Genomic DNA, 17,238 nt, shown 5'->3' on the forward strand with positions numbered 1-17,238 from the left:
AATCATTCATCAGTTGTCACAATTCTAGTTTGGCTTCTTTGGCTTTCTGATTGCTTAGGATAGTTTCTCCTGTAGGAAAATTTTTTATTCTGTAGCTTTTTAGAAAACAAACAAAAAACCAAAAAACCAAACCTGCCTGTTGTACTATTATGTGCTTCCATTTTGATTGGTAAGCTGCAGGATTTTTAGTGTATTTATATTAAAGATAAAAAAAATGGCAGGGGAAGCAGGTTCTCGGAGTCTGATCTGTTTTGTACTCCCATTTTTCTGCTTTGTTTGTATATGTGGAGTCTCTGAGAAAGCAGGGGATTTTACTTTTTTGAAAGAATGTTTACAACTAAATTGATTCTGAAATTTACATTTCAAAATAGGAAGGTTTTACCAGTTGATGTTACAAAGGATCATATTCAGATTGCTTTAAAAATTTTAGTGAAAACAACTTCAGCTCCTGCGGCAAAGGAATGTTTAAACAAAACTATCTGGACTGAGATTGCATCAGGCCCTGAAAGTTTCAAAGCAAACACTTCAGACTTGTGCTAGTGTATTGGAATTGGATAGAACAAAAAACATTATTTGTTTATACAGATCCTTGAAGTGCAAAATGTGAACAAGTTGCAATGAAAAATTAAGTAATTATAATTTTTGAGTTATTTTTTAAAAATAAGTTAGGAAAACCTGCAGAACGAACCTCCACTCAAAAATAAGCTGTTCTTCACAGTGAAAGCTACTTGAATAAACATTTTTTAAAAATACTTTTAGTCCTAATAAGTACATTTCTATGTGGAAAACAAGGGCAATAAACAGTAATTCTACCAGATTGTTTTGGTGGATTGGAATACCAGATTGCTGAAATGACCTGTCAATTTGAGTAACAAGATTAGGGGTAAAAGAATGACTTGCCCACTTGTTTTCTTAAATCTTGATACAAGACCTTTTTTTGTTTGTTTGTTTCTTTCATGAAGCAGAAAATGTTTTGTCATGATTAGTAGGATGTATTTTTTGTATGTAAATCATCTACCTTACTGTCTTTAATTTTACAGAATAATATACTTATAAAACAATCACATATTCTCTTATCCCTTCAAAATAATAAAATAGCTTTATGAACAGGCATAGCTACAAACTTTGTAAGTAAAAAGGCCCACAGGATCAAGTGTTCAAAGAGGACTGATAAAATTTGACCTTGAGCAGTTTTCTTAAGAGCTTTTATTTATAGCATGTCGGTTGTTAGCATTTACAGTATACTGCTTTATTCTGTATTTGCATAGTTGATTACTTTTCTGCTTCAGATTTTATAACTCATCATAAGTTGCTTATAAAAGGTTTTAATTTCACTTAAGAGCAAGGAAGCTAATTAGCTCATGGGGAGTAGTCATCCATGGTAATGTATTGTAACATTTCAAGGACACCTTGTATCAGCTTTGAGGCAGTTTGGAGGCAAAATCAGAGTCTGATTTGTAAGCACATTTAAGATTTAATTTTGGGGGGGCAAATTTTGTTAACACCTTCTTTATTCTTCACTGTTTGACATTGCTGGTTATAAATGTGATTTGTGCCTGTGTACAGGTTTTGACATTTGATAATTACCTCAGCTCGTTACAATATTTTGCTGTTTTTATAAGCCTAAATGTCACAGGTGGACTCTGGAACATCTTTAATATCTCTCTTGTGTGGACAGCTTTTTGGTCATGCCTGTGTGATTGATTGGTTTCACAATTCCTCTGCTCACCATTCCTCAGTTGGACATTTGACAATGTGGTGCTTGATTTGTGCCTCGTGAATATCTTCTGAGCTCTGGAGTCACTTCCAGAGGGCAGTGGAAGCAATGTTTGTATTTCCTCAGTGAAGGCCACTATATATTTCTTGTCTGTGCATCTTTATGTGGATGCTGGATGATTGTACAGTGCAGTGACAGCAGGATTTTGTATCACAATATTGGGTAACCGTATTTACAGTTACATTTTGCAAAACCCACACAAAATAGGAAATCTAGCCTTTGTCAAAAAAAAGTGTCAGTTTTAAGATGAAGTTGAAAATTACTTAAGTGCTAGTGTAGCAAGAATTTCTTTTGATTTACTAGAAGAATTCAGTCTTTTTTTTGACTGACATTGGAAATAATTTAGTCTGCCACATATTAGCATAGCAGGATTTTAATTTAAAAGGATATCTGTTTGTGAGGGACAAAGATGACTATTTGATCAGGTGATATTGCAAATGTGATAGCTTGTAAGGTACTCGGGTATTACGGATCAAGCATGGTCTAAAAAATACATGTTGTGTACATCTTTGTGAGAGTGAAGTGCAGGTCAGTGCAGGTGTTGTCATGACTTACTGGATACTGGTGTACTTGATAGCACAATTTCATGGGTCACATAAAGCATCTGAAGAGATTTTAGGGGAAGTGCAGAACTTAATTTTTTACCTTACGTAGCTGAAACAAAGAAACATTCTTGTAAAAGCTGTGCCAGATTGAATTGGCTGGCATGTTGACAAAGCCCTAATTCATTGAAGAGTAACCTGCTCTTGCTGCACCCACTGATTCTATAAAAAACTCAGTGTGGAAGCTGTCTGTCCGTTTAAGAGCTCTATGTTGTATCAACCTGTAAATTGATCAACAACCTTGATGCAAGTGTATCAAATTAATACAGGAAGCTTGTTACTGTCTCTAACCTGTGGCAGGACGGTAACTACTGTGGGGTTTTTATAGTGGGAGTAAATGAGTTGTGGAATAACTAATCACAAAAGTACCAGAATTAGCACTTACTACACTGTATTCTCACAGATTCAAACATTTATTTAATGGCAGTTTAATAACTCTTCAACAGAATATACAGAAAAAATGAGACATTTGCTGTGGAACCTTTAACTTGTAGCACAATTTGCTTCAGCTGAAGCCTTTTTTTTGTTGTTGTTGTTCTTTGTTTTGGTTTGGTTTTTTTCCAGAAGGTGCAGGCTTTGTTGGTTTTGAGTGAGGGTCTAAGGGGAGGGACCCCTGGGGTTGGAAGACGAAAACTGAAAGGGTTGTTACGAGGGTGGGCCATAAACTTAACTGTTACATTAGTGAATTTAGTACTATTGCCAGTGAGACGCTGTTTGTTTGAATAATTATTTAAATATCTCCCTTTTGGATAGAGGAGAGGTCCTGCCGCATCAGGTATCTGTTCCCGCTCTTACCCATTTTACTAATTGAATATTTGTGTGCAATGCTTTGTTGCCAACCAAAGCCTTTTGTCTGTGTGTCAGACAGCAGTCAATTCTTCCTATTCCTATTTAATGAACAAAGCGGGTGAGAGGTTTCAACAGTTCAGTTGGGTAAGAGCAGGAAATATAAATCAGGCCTACAGTGTGGTAAAGCTAAGCCCTCTGTAGTTGTCTTGCTGTCCTTTATGAGTGTCAAGTCTGTGGCTGGTTACCTTTTTCTCTGTGTGGCAGATCTGTCACTTTGGGTATTTAGCTGATCTGCGGTTTGAAGGAAGATGCAACTGCCTGCTGTTGGTATGGGAAGGTCATAAACCTTTTTCTGATCTTGTTGTCTGATGCATCCGCCTTTGGAGACAACCAGCCATACCGCCATAGAGCTCTTGAGTAAATTATAGCTTACTTCTCCGCCCCGCCCCCCCTCGCCCTTAAATACAGTCACCTTAGTTCAGTATGTTCCATTTCCAGTTGTGGAAATGACCTGTGGTTTAACATGTATGTGAACCTGCTTAATTGATAAGATAAATAACAGCTTGCAAAGCTTTCATACTGCTTTTTGTGTTGTAGTTGGTGCTTCTTTTAGCAGACAGTAAAAGGCTTTCCGTGAGGGAGAATGGCAATACTAAATGAGTATGAAACGTTCTTGAGGTTTGTAAGGGTCTTCATGCAATACTGTTTTCTTCTACCTCCCTATGCCCCGCCCCCCCCCAAATAAGTGGGGGGGGGGGGGCATGGGTGCATATTACACAGCAGCCACATATCTTTTTTTCTTCTTTTAGAGTGGCAGGGTTTTTACTGGAGGCACAGGCTATCATAGTATGGCTGTTGCAGGCTATGTGGAATCAGAAGCTTTGCAGACATTGCCAGAAATGCAAACTTCCCTTTTTAGATGGTTTCTGGCCCCTTTTCTTTGTCCACTATTTAACCCATTTCTTGAGAGAGGCATCTCTAGAGGGTCACAAAATGTCTCTGATTCTATAGTGTCTGTACCTCCTTTCCCTGGTGCAATGTTAACAAAGATGGATGTGTATGCATATTATCTAAATACATGCTCCTCTGTGTTCCTCTTCTACTACTGCCTAAGGTATGTAAATAAAATCTTGTGAATTCTCGTATATCAATATATGTATGCATTGGTCAAGACTGTTGTGTACTTACATGCTCTCAAAAATATTGAATTGCACCTGCAATCTCATTGGTGGATCTAAGTAGTTCTTCAGATTTCTAAATAGTGAATTGAGTATTTTCTGGTGATTGTTGCTTTAATAATACCAGTATCTTGACCAGGAATCCTATTCAGCTGTGCTTTCTGTGTTTTAAGATTAATGTCGACACACACACACACATATGTACAGGTTTCAAAAGTGCATTGCAATTGAAGGTTAGGTGCCTAGGTTCTTTCTTTGATACTGACCCATCTCCATTTCCTTTGTGGGTGGTTTATGGTGAAACTTCAAACAGTCAGAGGCAGCAGAATTTTGCTGATTCTGTAGATGTCTGTACTCCACTCAGTTGCTGCTCCACTACTTTTAAAGTACACCCGAAGTAGTTTCCTCACTGACAGGCTTGGGGTGTTAAAAATTTTTATTTTGCTAAAAAAAGTAACATGAACAGAAAACCTAAGAGCTGTTGATGATTTTTAATGGCACTGAAGCTGAATAGCCGTAGAGTTGCTTTGGTTGTGTTGTTTCCAGGGTATTTTTGCCATTTTGTTGCTCAGTATGTGTTTCACTTGGAATTATGATACAGTGAGCATTCTGTCAGTGCAGGTAATTTACCTACAATTCAGACTGCTTTTGCTGTTGTAGTTGAGCTGAGATAATCTGCAAAATGCTTTTGTAAATTCAAACTATACCATATTTTTTTGTTCCTTTACTTTGATGCCCTTTTTTATCCCAACGGAAAGCTCTTTGCTCTTAAAAATCATGGGTTGAAGTACATAAACAGATTAGACTAGTAGTACAAAACCCCAAACTAAGAAACTAGATATATGCTGAGATGTTCAGAAGCTCCATGTTGAGCTTAGGAAATTGGTATCTGGTTTAAAACTTTGCTTATGAGCTGTCTAAATTTGGAGCAAAAATCAAATGATGTAATCAAGACCGTGTGTGGCTAAGAGGAGAATGGGCTGAGTTTGTAACTTAGGCTAATGGTGTCTTTTTGGAATTACTTTTTTTTTTTTTTTTTTTAAACAGTTGCTTAGGAGAACCATAAATAACCCAGAGGAGGAAGAGTAGGCTGAGAGCTGAGATTCCATCTCTGGTCAAAACCTTGCAAACCTTCACAGTTTGATTTGAATTTTTGATTTTCAAAATACTGCATCAACTTTTAAGTGAGCTTGTCTAAATTCTAGGTTCTGCATATTTAGGAGAACATCTTGCAACAACGGAAAAAAAGTTGGGAAAACAAACTACTGAGTGAGTTGACATAGTGTTAACTTTCCAAGAAGTGCGCAGCATCAAGCCAGCTAAAATATTTAGGTTTTAGCTTCTGGAGTTTTGCTGAAACTACTAGAGTTTAAGAGTAAATGATGAAGAATTAATGCTTTCAGTTCTCAAGTCCTTTCTTAACAAGATATTTCATTTGAAGTATGAGGGCTAGTTATTTTTATTTGATCTTTTTGGCTTCCAGAGCAAAGTATGGAAAAGCATCACCGTCTCATTTCAATGTAAAGTAGTATATTATTCTTAAATAAATATATGACTGTATGCTGAAATTATTGGAGACCAAATGCATTTGATATTGGCTACAGTTGCTGTTAGAGGGATGTTTTATTTGTCAGAAAACGGATATGTTTGGGGTTCTTCCATCAGCTGTATAAGGCCAATAACTTACTGTCTGAATTCCTTCCTTTGTTTTCTTAAAGTACTCTAGGTTTCAGCATAAGAAGGAGAAAAGTGATTTATAACATTGTAGAAACAGAAACTTTTTTCATGATGGTGACCACTGATCTCTGTGACTGTTTCCTTTATGGTTTTAGGCTCAGTATTTTTCTTTTTACTGTAACAGCAATGAAAAAAGTGATTTTATACTTTTTGACATGAAATCAATTCAATTTCTTTAGGTTTTAGAGAAACCTTTGAACAATAAAACACTAAAATGGTCAAATGTGTTTTGAAAATATCAGCTACACTATTGACTTTTTGTATATACAATGCTTTACAAGTCAGCTTGTCATAGAATAGAATATCTCAGTTGGAAGGGACCTACAACGATCATCTAGTCCAACTGCCTGACCAATTCAGGGCTGACCAAAAGTTAAAGCAGGTTGTTAAGGGCATTGTCCAAATGCCTCTTAAACACTGACAGGGTTGGGACATCGCCCACCTCTCTAGGAAGGCTGTTCCAGTGTTTGACCGCCCTCTCAGTAAAGAAATGCTTCCTAATGCCAAGTCTAAACCTCCCCTGGTGCAGCTTTGAATCATTTCCATGTGTCCCATCACTGGATCCCATGGAGAAGGGATCAGCACCTCCCTCTCCATGTCCCCTCATCAGGAAGCTGTAGAGAGCAGTGAGGTTGCCCCTCAGCCACCTTTTCTCTAAACTAGACAAGCCGAAAGTCCTCAGCCGCTCCTCATAGGACATGCCTTCCAGCCCTTTCACCAGCTTTGTTGCCTTCCTCTGGATGTGTTCAAGGACCTTCACATCCCTCTTAAATTCTGGAGCCCAGAACTGCACACAGTACTCAAGGTGAGGCTGCACCAACGCTGAATACAGTGGGATAATGCCCTCTTTTGACCAGCTTGTTATGCTGTGTTTGATGCACCCCAGGGTGCGGGTTGCCCTCTTGGCTGCCAGGGCACACTGCTGCCTCATGCTGAGCCTGCTGCTGACCAGCATCCCCAGATCCCTTTCCGCAGGGCTGGTCTCCAGCCACTCCTCTCCCAATTTATACTTGTGCCTGGTGTTATTCTGTCCCAGGTGCAAAATCTAGCATTTGTTCTTGTTAAATTTCATGCCATTGATGATTGCCCAGTGCTCCAGTCTGGCCCTCTGCAAGGCTTCTTGTCCCTCGAGAAAGTTGACAGCACCTCCCAGTTCGGTATCGTCAGCAAACTTGCTAATGTTGCATTCAACTCCTGCATCCAGATCATTGATAAAGATACCGAACAGAACTGGCCCTAGAATTGAAGCCTGAGGAACACCGCTGGTGACCGGTCACCAGCCAGATATAGCCCCATTCACTATAACCCTTTGAGCCCTGCCATTCAGCCAGTTCTTCACCCAGCGCACCGTGAACCCGCTCATCTCATAGTTAGACAACTTGTCCAGAAGGATGCTGTGAGGGACAGTATCAAAAGCTTTACTAAAATAAAAAAAATAAGAATGCATCTACTGCCTTCCCTTCATCCGCGAGGCAGGTGACCTTACCATAGGAGGATATCAGATTGGTTAAACAGGACTTTCCCTTTGTGAAGCCACGCTGACTCTGCCTGATGATTGCATTGTCCTTTAAATGCCTTGCAATAGTACACAGTATAATCTTCTCATCATTTTTCCAGGAACTGAGGTTAGAGTAACAGGTCTGTAGTCTTCTGGGTCTTCCTTCATACCCTTTTTGTAAATTGGAATAACACTGGCTAACTTCCAGTCAGCGGGGACCTCGCCAGACTCCCAAGGCCTTTGGTAGATGATCAAGAGGGGTACTGCCATAACATCTGCTAGCTCCTTCAGTGCTCTGGGATTAATCCCATCAGGCCCCATGGACTTGTGAACATTCAGCTGATACAGCCCGCACTTGTGGTCCTCTGACTTGGAGGACTGGGCAGCCCAAGGTCTATCAGTATTATTAAAGACTGAAGCAAAAAAAGCATTGAATGCCTCTGCTTTATATTTGTCCCTATTAGGTGACTATAATCAACAAGTACTGGTCCAATGTTTTCTTTAGACCTCCTTTTGCTATTAATGTACTTAACAAAGCTACTCTTGTTGTCAGATACAGCACTGGTGATTTTCAACTCTAATTGGGCTTTGGCCTTTCATCATACATACACATTTCAGAAAGACTGCCTTGAATTTCTGGAGAAACTTCTACAGTCACTTCCTCCTTGTGAGGAAAGAAGTGAAATTTAAAATATAAATGGGACTTCTGTGTAATACAGTATCATATTCTCCTCAAAAAGTCCTAATTTTTTGATGAAAAGATTTAGCTTTCGAATTATTTCTTTTTTTGGGGGGGGGGGGGGGGGGGGCAGGGAGAGCAAATAACAGACTTGAGCTAAGTCAAACTTTAAGTAAAAATAGATCCTTAAATTTAATCTTGTAGGCTCATTCCCAAGTACTTAAGAGTCAAGAACTGTGAAAAATCAAATTAGAGTATTTATAAACTCCTGATGCCTTAAGGGACACTTACTTTTCTAAAGTCTGGGACAGATGGTGACCATGATTGGTGTTACTGTAAGAGCTGAAGAAGTATTTTCTCTTTTCAGTGCCTTTCAGTATGAGATGAAATTTGATGTTGCTGCTTGTGTTCTTATTTGTTTGTTTTTAATAAGTATCTGAGCAGTTGATCAATGTTTTGCAGTACTGTAAATATGCCAAAGATATAACTGTTAGAAATTTAAATTTAATTTGTTTTGTTTCAAAGTACAGGCAGTCATATTCTAAAACAAGTACCAAAAGGCAAATTACACATTAATCTCCAAATACACGAAAAGTGCTAGCTCTGGTAGTGTTGGAGATGTAAATGTTTTAAATTACTTAAGTTCTTGGAAAGAATGTTTTTTACTTAATTTTGCATAAATAACCAGAAAAATACTCATAGTGTAGTGGACTTAAAATATTATTATATTTGTAATATTAGCATTTTATAGTTTTACTTGGCTGAATAATATTGTGACCTAACAAAAAAAAAAAAAATTAGTCATACATTTTTGAAGGATGGGTTTCAGGGTTTTATGTATCTTTTAGAGCAGCCTCCTTAACCCAGATATGTCTGGTTGAAGCAGCTGTGAGAAGTTGACTACTTCGAACCAATCAACTAGTATTTCTTAAAGAAATTCATGCTTTTGAGATCTTCGGTACCATAAATGTAATACCAGTACTGTTCACTGGGAGCCTCAGGACTGAACTACTTTGTAAAATTTTTCCCAGTAGAAGAATTAGTGTCACAGCTGGGAACCTATCTTCTTTGGTCAAAACCTGCTATGATAACTTATGAAAATAAAAGTTCACATATATAATTTTAAATTTCTTTAAAAAGAAATTAACTAATTGCCTTTTTATTACTGACATTATATTAATTGTAAATTAAAGGTGTTATAACAGCTACCTCCTTTGAAAGTGTCATCTCCTCAGTAAGGGATTTTTATTGGTAGTTCGTAATACAAAACTACAGTTTTCATTTCTTCATGTGATAAAACTGCCTTTTCAGTTGGGCTCTAAGTTTCTTGTGGTTTTATGACAGAGTTTTAATTTGCTGTGGATTTACAAGGGTCCTATAATTCCCATTTTCATATTAGCTACCTGAACTAGGGAGGCAGAAAAATCTTAATCTCTGTTTACAAGCTGAGTTTAGCAATAAGATATTTCTGATTTTGCATTATGGAGTTTGCTAGGTGGAGGTGGCAGGGAACTACTGCGGTTCTCCACTCTTTGATGTGTTCCTAAGGAAATTGTTCTCTCTAGGCCTCCGCTGTTCCTTAGAGCACCAGAATCACTGGAGTACTGTGTGTGATGTGCTGCTATCTTGTAGTAAGTGTAGAAAGAGAAATGGTCTCTGCCAAGAATTTGTCTAAGTCAAGAGAGGAAGACTTGAATTCATCCTACTTGAGGTGCTGGAGTCTGAACCACATGTTCTGTAGGGTTCTCACCATTTTCGCAGGAGAAATAGAGACTCTGCCACAGACAAGTTTAGCCTTTTCAAAGTAGGAAGATCAGAAGTGCTAAAGTTTGTCTGCTGTCTTGTACCATGAAGAAAGACAAGAAGGGAGACCTGCTGCTACAGGCTGCTTCTGAGGCTATCCACAGCTATAGAAGTCCTCAATAAAACCTTGCATGTGCTTTGGTGGCTCACCTGTTCTTCCCTGTTTATACAGAAATTAACAGGGACCTATATAACCTGCCATCACCCATTCATTTTGCGGAGGGAATTTCATTCACTTACTTGAGTGTGGTGTCTACACTAATACAATTCTGTATTCGTTTAGCTGTTAAAATATTTTGTAACCTTACTGTAACTAGTAGACATGGTTCCAGGCAATCTTTGATTTCTCTGGGTTATCATTGGCAAGTAAGAAGGTCCTTCATGCCAGAAACTCCAGAAAATTTTCCTGGCCTTCTTGATACTGCTGACTAAAGCACCAAGTCCTGTTTCAAATAGCAGCCTGGATTCAGTCATCAGTGTGTAGTGTGCCTAGCACTGTACTGTGGGCCAGCATCTGTGTTCTGGGTTTGTTGGCACAAAAACAGTAACCATTTGGTTTTAATGAAAAAAGGAAAATAAGGCTGGCAAGGGAAATGTTTTTAAGAGGTAGTGAACTATGTTTTTATTTTTCTGTCTACAAAACAGAGGGCATTTTAGCTAATTATGCTTTCTAAACATAATCGGAACAGTACATCCCAACCACAAAAAATGAAAGTAAATGTAAATTGAAAGAAGTTGGAGGAAATGCAACATTATTAACAAGGGAAAGTTGACTGTAATTCCTTTTTTACCCCATATGTTACTGTAATGTCGCAACAGGAAGAGATTCAAATTGCTTGCAAAACTTCTGCTTCCCTACCATTGCAATACTAAAAGGCTAGGAATGAATAGGTAAATAACAAAAAAGATATGTCTATGGATGACAGCTGTGTGGTTGGAATATTGATTACAGGGTATAAAAATCACTTAAGATACTCCAGTCCATATCTGTAGGTTGGCTGAAGGAGAGTGATGATGGTGAGCAGGAGATTCAAGGAAATGACCAATAGGAAGAAGGAAAGATGGAGAAACCAGAGATACTTTGCTGGGTGGCGAGGGCATAGGCAATATATCAGCAAATGAGTTTTGGTGTTTCCCTCTCTCTTTTGGTCTCCTTTCAAAGAATACACATATGTGTCAACATTAGCAGGATTTTGATCAAAATTTTGTTCTTGCAGGCACTGACAATATCATTAAGTTAAAACTTGGGTTTGAAATTGGTACGTCTGGAATATTGTCAAATTCTGCTGATTCTTACAAAGTATTTAGAGGGGGTGTCGTGGTTTCAGCCCAGCCGGTAACAGAGGACCACGCAGCCGCTCGCTCACTCCTCCCGCCCCCCTCCGGTGGGATAGGGGGGAGACGGAGGAGAGAAAAGAAAAAAAAACCTGGAACCTCGAGGGTTGAGATAAGGGCAGTTTACTGGGACAACGCAAAAAAAAGTTACAACAACAACGACGGTACTAATGAAAGAGTATACAGAAAAGAGTGATGCACAGTGCAACTGCTCACCACCCGGGACCCGACGCTCCGCCACTTCCCCCACCGAAAGTCGAGAGAGCAGGAGAGCCCTCCCCCTGGCCCACTCCCCATTTATATACTGAGCATGATGTCACATGGTATGGAATAGCTCCTTGGCTAGTTCAGGTCAGCTGCCCCGGCTATGCGCCCCCACCTCCCAGGTTCCTGTAAAAATTAACTCTATCCCAGCTGAACCCAGGACAGGGGGCTTTCAAAAGGCATAACCTGTGCTTTTGTAAGGCACCACTCCTATTGTGCTTCTTAAAAGAAAGGGTTTGTGGGCATCTGTTCCAAGAAAGGATTCAGAATTGCCTTGTGGTGCTGAGTAATAGGCACTCAAAGGTTGCCCCTGTCTGTGGCTATGGTGAGGGGCATACCCCTCCTTAATGCCTGCTTTGCATCCCTGTCTGGTGCAGCTCATTCTTCCCTCAGTATGCTGTGTAAATGCTAAGGTGCCTCACGCAGGTGGGATTGTGCTGGGCTGTGCCCTTCTTGGTTGGATTTCAGATGCTGCATACCTGAGCAGTCCCTGACCCTTGTTGGATCTGTCTGTAGGTGTTTGTTTCCAAAAATAACCAGGATCATCTTTTTTCTCTCTAGAAAAGTTGATTGCATATCAACGGGAATTTCATGCTTTGAAGGAACGTCTTCGTATAGCTGAGCATCGTACTCTGCAACGCTCTTCTGAGCTGAACGCTATCTTGGAGCAGTTCAGGCGTGCAGTAGCAGAAACAAATGGGAGTAAGAATGCAATGAATAATTTTTCAGGTACATACTGTGTTTGAGCTATTTTTTATAACTCTGCAATACCAATATCTCTTCTTATTACTATAGAATAAGAAATTATTACCAAGAAAGCTGAATGAAACTGTTAAGCAGTGCAAATAAAGAATGTGTAATATGTTGTATCTGGTGGGGATTTTTTTGGGTTCTGTGTTTTCCAATTTCTGTTCTTAATGATCCACCCACTCTTCTTCTTATGACTTTAGGGACTGAATACTTATTCCACACCTAGCTCCCAAAGTCTGGAACTTCTGGTTACTTATTGAATATATTTTGACAATAATTTACATCACTTTTTAAAATAAACCTTGAGGGCAAAGGTGAGCAAACAGAAGAAATGAATGAACTTGAAGCAATTAAAATATGTTTAAAAGTTAGCTTGAAGATGTAAAAAACATACAGGCTAAGGTATTGGTTATGATTTGTAAAATGTACAGGTAATGTCCTTTTTAATAACTAGTGATTAAATGGTAAACTGGTAAAGTCTTCTATAAGCTTTTACCTATTTTGGAGGCTGATATTAGAGAATGACTTTGCACTACTTACCAGATTATTGAAGTTAACTTTTAAAATAACACTATTACTGCTTTAGTCACTCTCATTTTTTTAGATAGGAAATTAATAACAAATAAATATAAACTTTCTGGCAAGTGGTATGATTTGGTAGGTTGCAGAATAAAACCAGAGAGTATTGCAAATCAAAAAACTGGATCAAACTTTTAAAAAAATCTGTTGTCTACTTGCATTTATGCAATAGGTTACTATTTTCTATAGAATTCTTTTGGGGGAGGTGGGCTGGTTGTTATAATTATAGGCCCTCAGTGCTGATATTAATGATGAATTGCTCTGTCTGACACTGGCGTATCTAACCTGATCTCCGTAGTTCCCTGGATCTCCAGGAATGGTACGGTTAAAGGTTACATTTAACATAGTCTGTGACTTGTCTTCCTATTCTGTGTGTATGTTTTTCCTGTTAAACAACCACAGAGTAAGTCAAGTAATTTTGATACTGGATTTATGATCAAGTTATTACCACATTTATTTCTAAAAATTAGTTAGCTTGGTTATAGACAATATAGTTATAGGGAGTTATTCTCTTCTGATGCAGCTGAAGTTACCGATTCACATTTTTAACATTCTACCATGTGTGGATACTAACTGGGACATCCTCTTTTTTCCATGTGGAACCATGATGGGAAGTCAGCTGAAGTCTGAATTCCTGAGCTTTTGTGCTCAGAACTTAGTATTAGATAGATTTTTATTAAGTTTAATGTACTTAAGTATACATAATCCTATGTAATATTTACTATCTTTGAAGCTGAAAGAATTTCAGATTGTTTTATGTAGATCATTATTCATTCATACAAAGAGCTGTCATACTTTGACAGAATTTTTAGTCCAGCTTTTGCAGTTGAAGCTAAAGGAAATGTTAGCAGGAAAAGTAAAATGTACCTGTATTAGAATCTATCAAAATAAGCATCTCTACTTATGGCATCTATTTACAAAGCTTTTTTCAAGATTTTAAGTGGTTAGGAATTTAGTTTCACCCAAAAATAAATATTTAAAAAAACCCAAACAAACCAAACCAAAACCCACAACAAACCCCTTCTATCTTTGTAGAAGCTACAGTCAGAATCTGAGAGGAATGACATTTTTGGCATTACTTTTCTCACTTCTTCACAATTCAGTTTTATCTCTGAAATCTTGAGTACATTTTTTTTTTTACTTAACTTGATATTATAAAGCCCATACATTTTCAAAGGTCCATATGCTATCATATTTGTCATTTGAAATGAGTTGTTTTCACACTTGCTATAAGAAAATTAATATGCACAGCAGGGGAATTTAAAGACTGTTATTTGCAACTTTGAGAGCCACCTGGACATCCTGAGAGGCAGTTACTCTAGAAGGAGCAACAATTATTTTAAGTACTCTAATGGACTAAATTAAATTCATGTTAGCATTTATTTTATTGCAGAAATACTCAAAATCTCAATTGTATATTTAATGCTATTTTTATTTTGTATCTGTATGTGTAGCGTACTCTGATATGTATTGTAGCTTTGAGAAGTTATTTGCAGTAGCGTCACTACATGGTGATGAGCTCTGTAAGCGTAAGTAAAAAATAATCTGGTAAATAAGCCTCCCATTTTGATTCATTGGGAAAAACAAACAAAAAAAACCCCAAACCAAACCCCTGAATAAATGGACCATTTTTTACTTCTGTGATTACGCATTAAGTCTTATGTGATCAGGTAAGTATTAACTATATCTGTAGCAAGATTACTTGGCGGAAAATAATATTGGCTGTTGTTTATTTAAAACATTAAAATAAGAAAACACTTCCTTTGTACACAAGATATAATGCCCAGTAAAATGCATCATTTGTTCTGTTTTTTCAGTTAGGGCCAAGCTTGGAGTTTTGTACTATTTACCACTGCATAAAACTTCATATTATTTTTTTCTGCATTACTGTTTTCATGTATATTTGCAGATGAAACACTGAAATTGTTAAAAGAGCTAACAAGTAGAAAATCTCTTCAAGTGCCAAATATCTATTACCATTTGCCTCATTTGTTGAAAAATGAAGGAAGCCTTCAACCTTCTGTGCAGGTTGGCCTTGGAAGGACAGGAGGTATGCTGATACAATGTTTATTTTATGTTTTTTATCTGGAGGACTTTCTAGTTTTAGTAATATAAATTACTGTATTACTTGGTAGATCAAAGACATCTCATTTAACTTGTGTGATATTGATATCTTAGAATTTGCACTGAATCCAAGATCAAAGGAATTTGACTTCAGCTTTGCTCTTTTCTGCATAATCTCAATCACACCCCATGCGTTGTTAAGGTACATATTAAGAAGCATTTAGTTTGGATGAATTTTTTTATAACTAAGTAAAGGGGAACAAAGCTCAAGTGTTACAGATTCTGAACTGCTAATGGACATATCCCTTTGGCTTTTCAGATTTGTGGGGCAACCATGCATGGGTATGATTTAGAGTTGATGGTTTTTTTTGGTTTGTTTTTTTTTTTAAACAATATATTTCGATGTATAACTTAGAGTTGGGAGAACTAGGATAATCAGATACAATTGTGTCAGTAAAATGTGGACATTCATTGGAGGGGAAGAAAATAATCAGTGTTGTGCTGCGGTACTGTTGATCCCTCTTTTTTTTTTTTTTTTTTTTTTTTTTTCCTAATCCTCACGAATTCTGAGCTTTGGTCATTAGGATAGTTCTGTGGAATCCCACTCTTGGAGCTCTAGAAAACAGCATAAAGCCCAACCAAGCTGACAGACCTCGAAGCGTGTGTGTGTGTGTGTGTGTGTGTGTGTGTGTCTTTAAGCTTGAAGGCCCCACCAATGAATCCTTGTTTCTCTGTGTGCCATCTGACTTGAATGGCTTGTGTTATTGTCCACTAGACCTTTCTTTTTTTCTTTTCTCCCCCTCCTTGCTTTTGAAAGAAGCATTAGTTATTCCTGACCTGTATTTTTTTCATTACTTCAGTAAGTTTGAATGCCTCCTTCTATTAACAGAAGGCATGCCTGTGTGACAAATGTGTGGGCTCAAGCCATAGGGTTATTTTTGGACTATAAACACCATTTATTTCAATGTTATTCAGGAAGGAAAAGACTCATATTCCTTTATTGTTTTAAGTAAAACCTGTATTACATCCCACTGGGAATATATGACAGAAGTTTGAAATTACAAAACAGAAATTGGAATTAGGTTTATTTAACTAAAAAGAGGGAGGAAATTCTGAGTTAAAATTATTTTCCCATCTTCCCCTTTCCTGGTCACTGTGCTCTTGAGTGTTTGTTTTAAAAATTCAGAGCTTGTTAATGTGTAGTTGCTAGGCAAAACAGGCTCTGTAAGGAAGGATAAACAACGTTTTCAATAGTTGTTTGATCTTATGTATTTATGATGTGGTAAATCATTTCACACAGATGCCTCAGAACACTGGTGCTGACTTCATGAAGTCTGCTTTATCCTTTTACTCTGTTCCTGATGCTATCTGCTGTGTTCCTAGTAGGTAGCCAACCCTGGGTATGGTGTGGGGTGAAGAAGAAAAGACTGTGGGAAAGTTAAGGAACACAGGAGTCAAATGGCCAGTTGAAAGATGGTGTTAATAGTGTTGTAGCTGGGGCCAGATTGCTTTGTGTTTGAGGTGCTTTTAACAGAGATATATATTTCAATGAGGAATTTCCAGGCAGTCCTGATGACCTGTACTTGTTTTTCTAGAAGAACCCAAATCAGGTGCAAGGAAAGTAATAGTTTTTCAGCAGTGTCATTTTAAAAGATGACTTCTGAGCAGTTAAATACTTGAACTGTGAAGAATGGTTATGCCAGTTTGAAAACAAAACTGAGTTAGGAAGTTTAATCACTCTATAAGTCTTGGTGCACCTTATCTGATTAATACCATGGTGGTTGTTGTTATCTGTTGTATTGGGTTTTGCGTGGCAAGGTTTTGGTAGTGAGGAGGCTACAGGGGTGGCTTCTGTGCAAAGCTGCCAGAAGCTTCCGCCATGTCCGACAGAGCCAATGCCAGCCAGCTCCAAGTTGGACCTGCCGTTTGGCCAAGGCTGAGCCCATCAGTGATGGGGGTAGCGCCTCTGGGATAACAGATTTTAGAAGGTTGAAAACCCCCCCCAGCACCTGCAGCTGAAGAGAGGAGTGAGAACATGTGAGAAACAGCCCTGCAGACCCCCAGGTCAGTGCAGAAGGAAGGGGAGGAGGAGATGCTCCAGGCGCCGGAGCAGAGATTCCTCTGCAGCCCGTGGGGAAGACCATGGTGAGGCAGGCTGTCCCCCTGCAGCCCAGGGAGGTCCA

At 38.3% G+C, this 17,238-nt stretch overlaps 1 protein-coding gene across 3 annotated transcripts in view; it reads left to right on the top strand.

Moving 5' to 3' along the window:
* MGAT4A (alpha-1,3-mannosyl-glycoprotein 4-beta-N-acetylglucosaminyltransferase A) overlaps positions 1–17,238 on the top strand; it is an 84,942-nt gene that overhangs the window by 19,438 nt on the left and 48,266 nt on the right. For all 3 annotated transcript variants that reach the window (XM_029998656.2, XM_029998654.2, XM_029998655.2), the window contains 2 exons: positions 12,224–12,391; positions 14,901–15,041. In XM_029998656.2, coding sequence (XP_029854516.1) covers positions 12,376–12,391; positions 14,901–15,041 — 157 coding nt within the window. In that variant the 5' untranslated portion in view covers positions 12,224–12,375. The remainder of the gene's footprint in view (positions 1–12,223; positions 12,392–14,900; positions 15,042–17,238) is intronic.

The sequence above is a fragment of the Aquila chrysaetos genome, chromosome 23 (genome assembly GCF_900496995.4).
Source record: "Aquila chrysaetos chrysaetos chromosome 23, bAquChr1.4, whole genome shotgun sequence".
In the NCBI taxonomy this organism is placed as follows: domain Eukaryota; kingdom Metazoa; phylum Chordata; class Aves; order Accipitriformes; family Accipitridae; genus Aquila; species Aquila chrysaetos.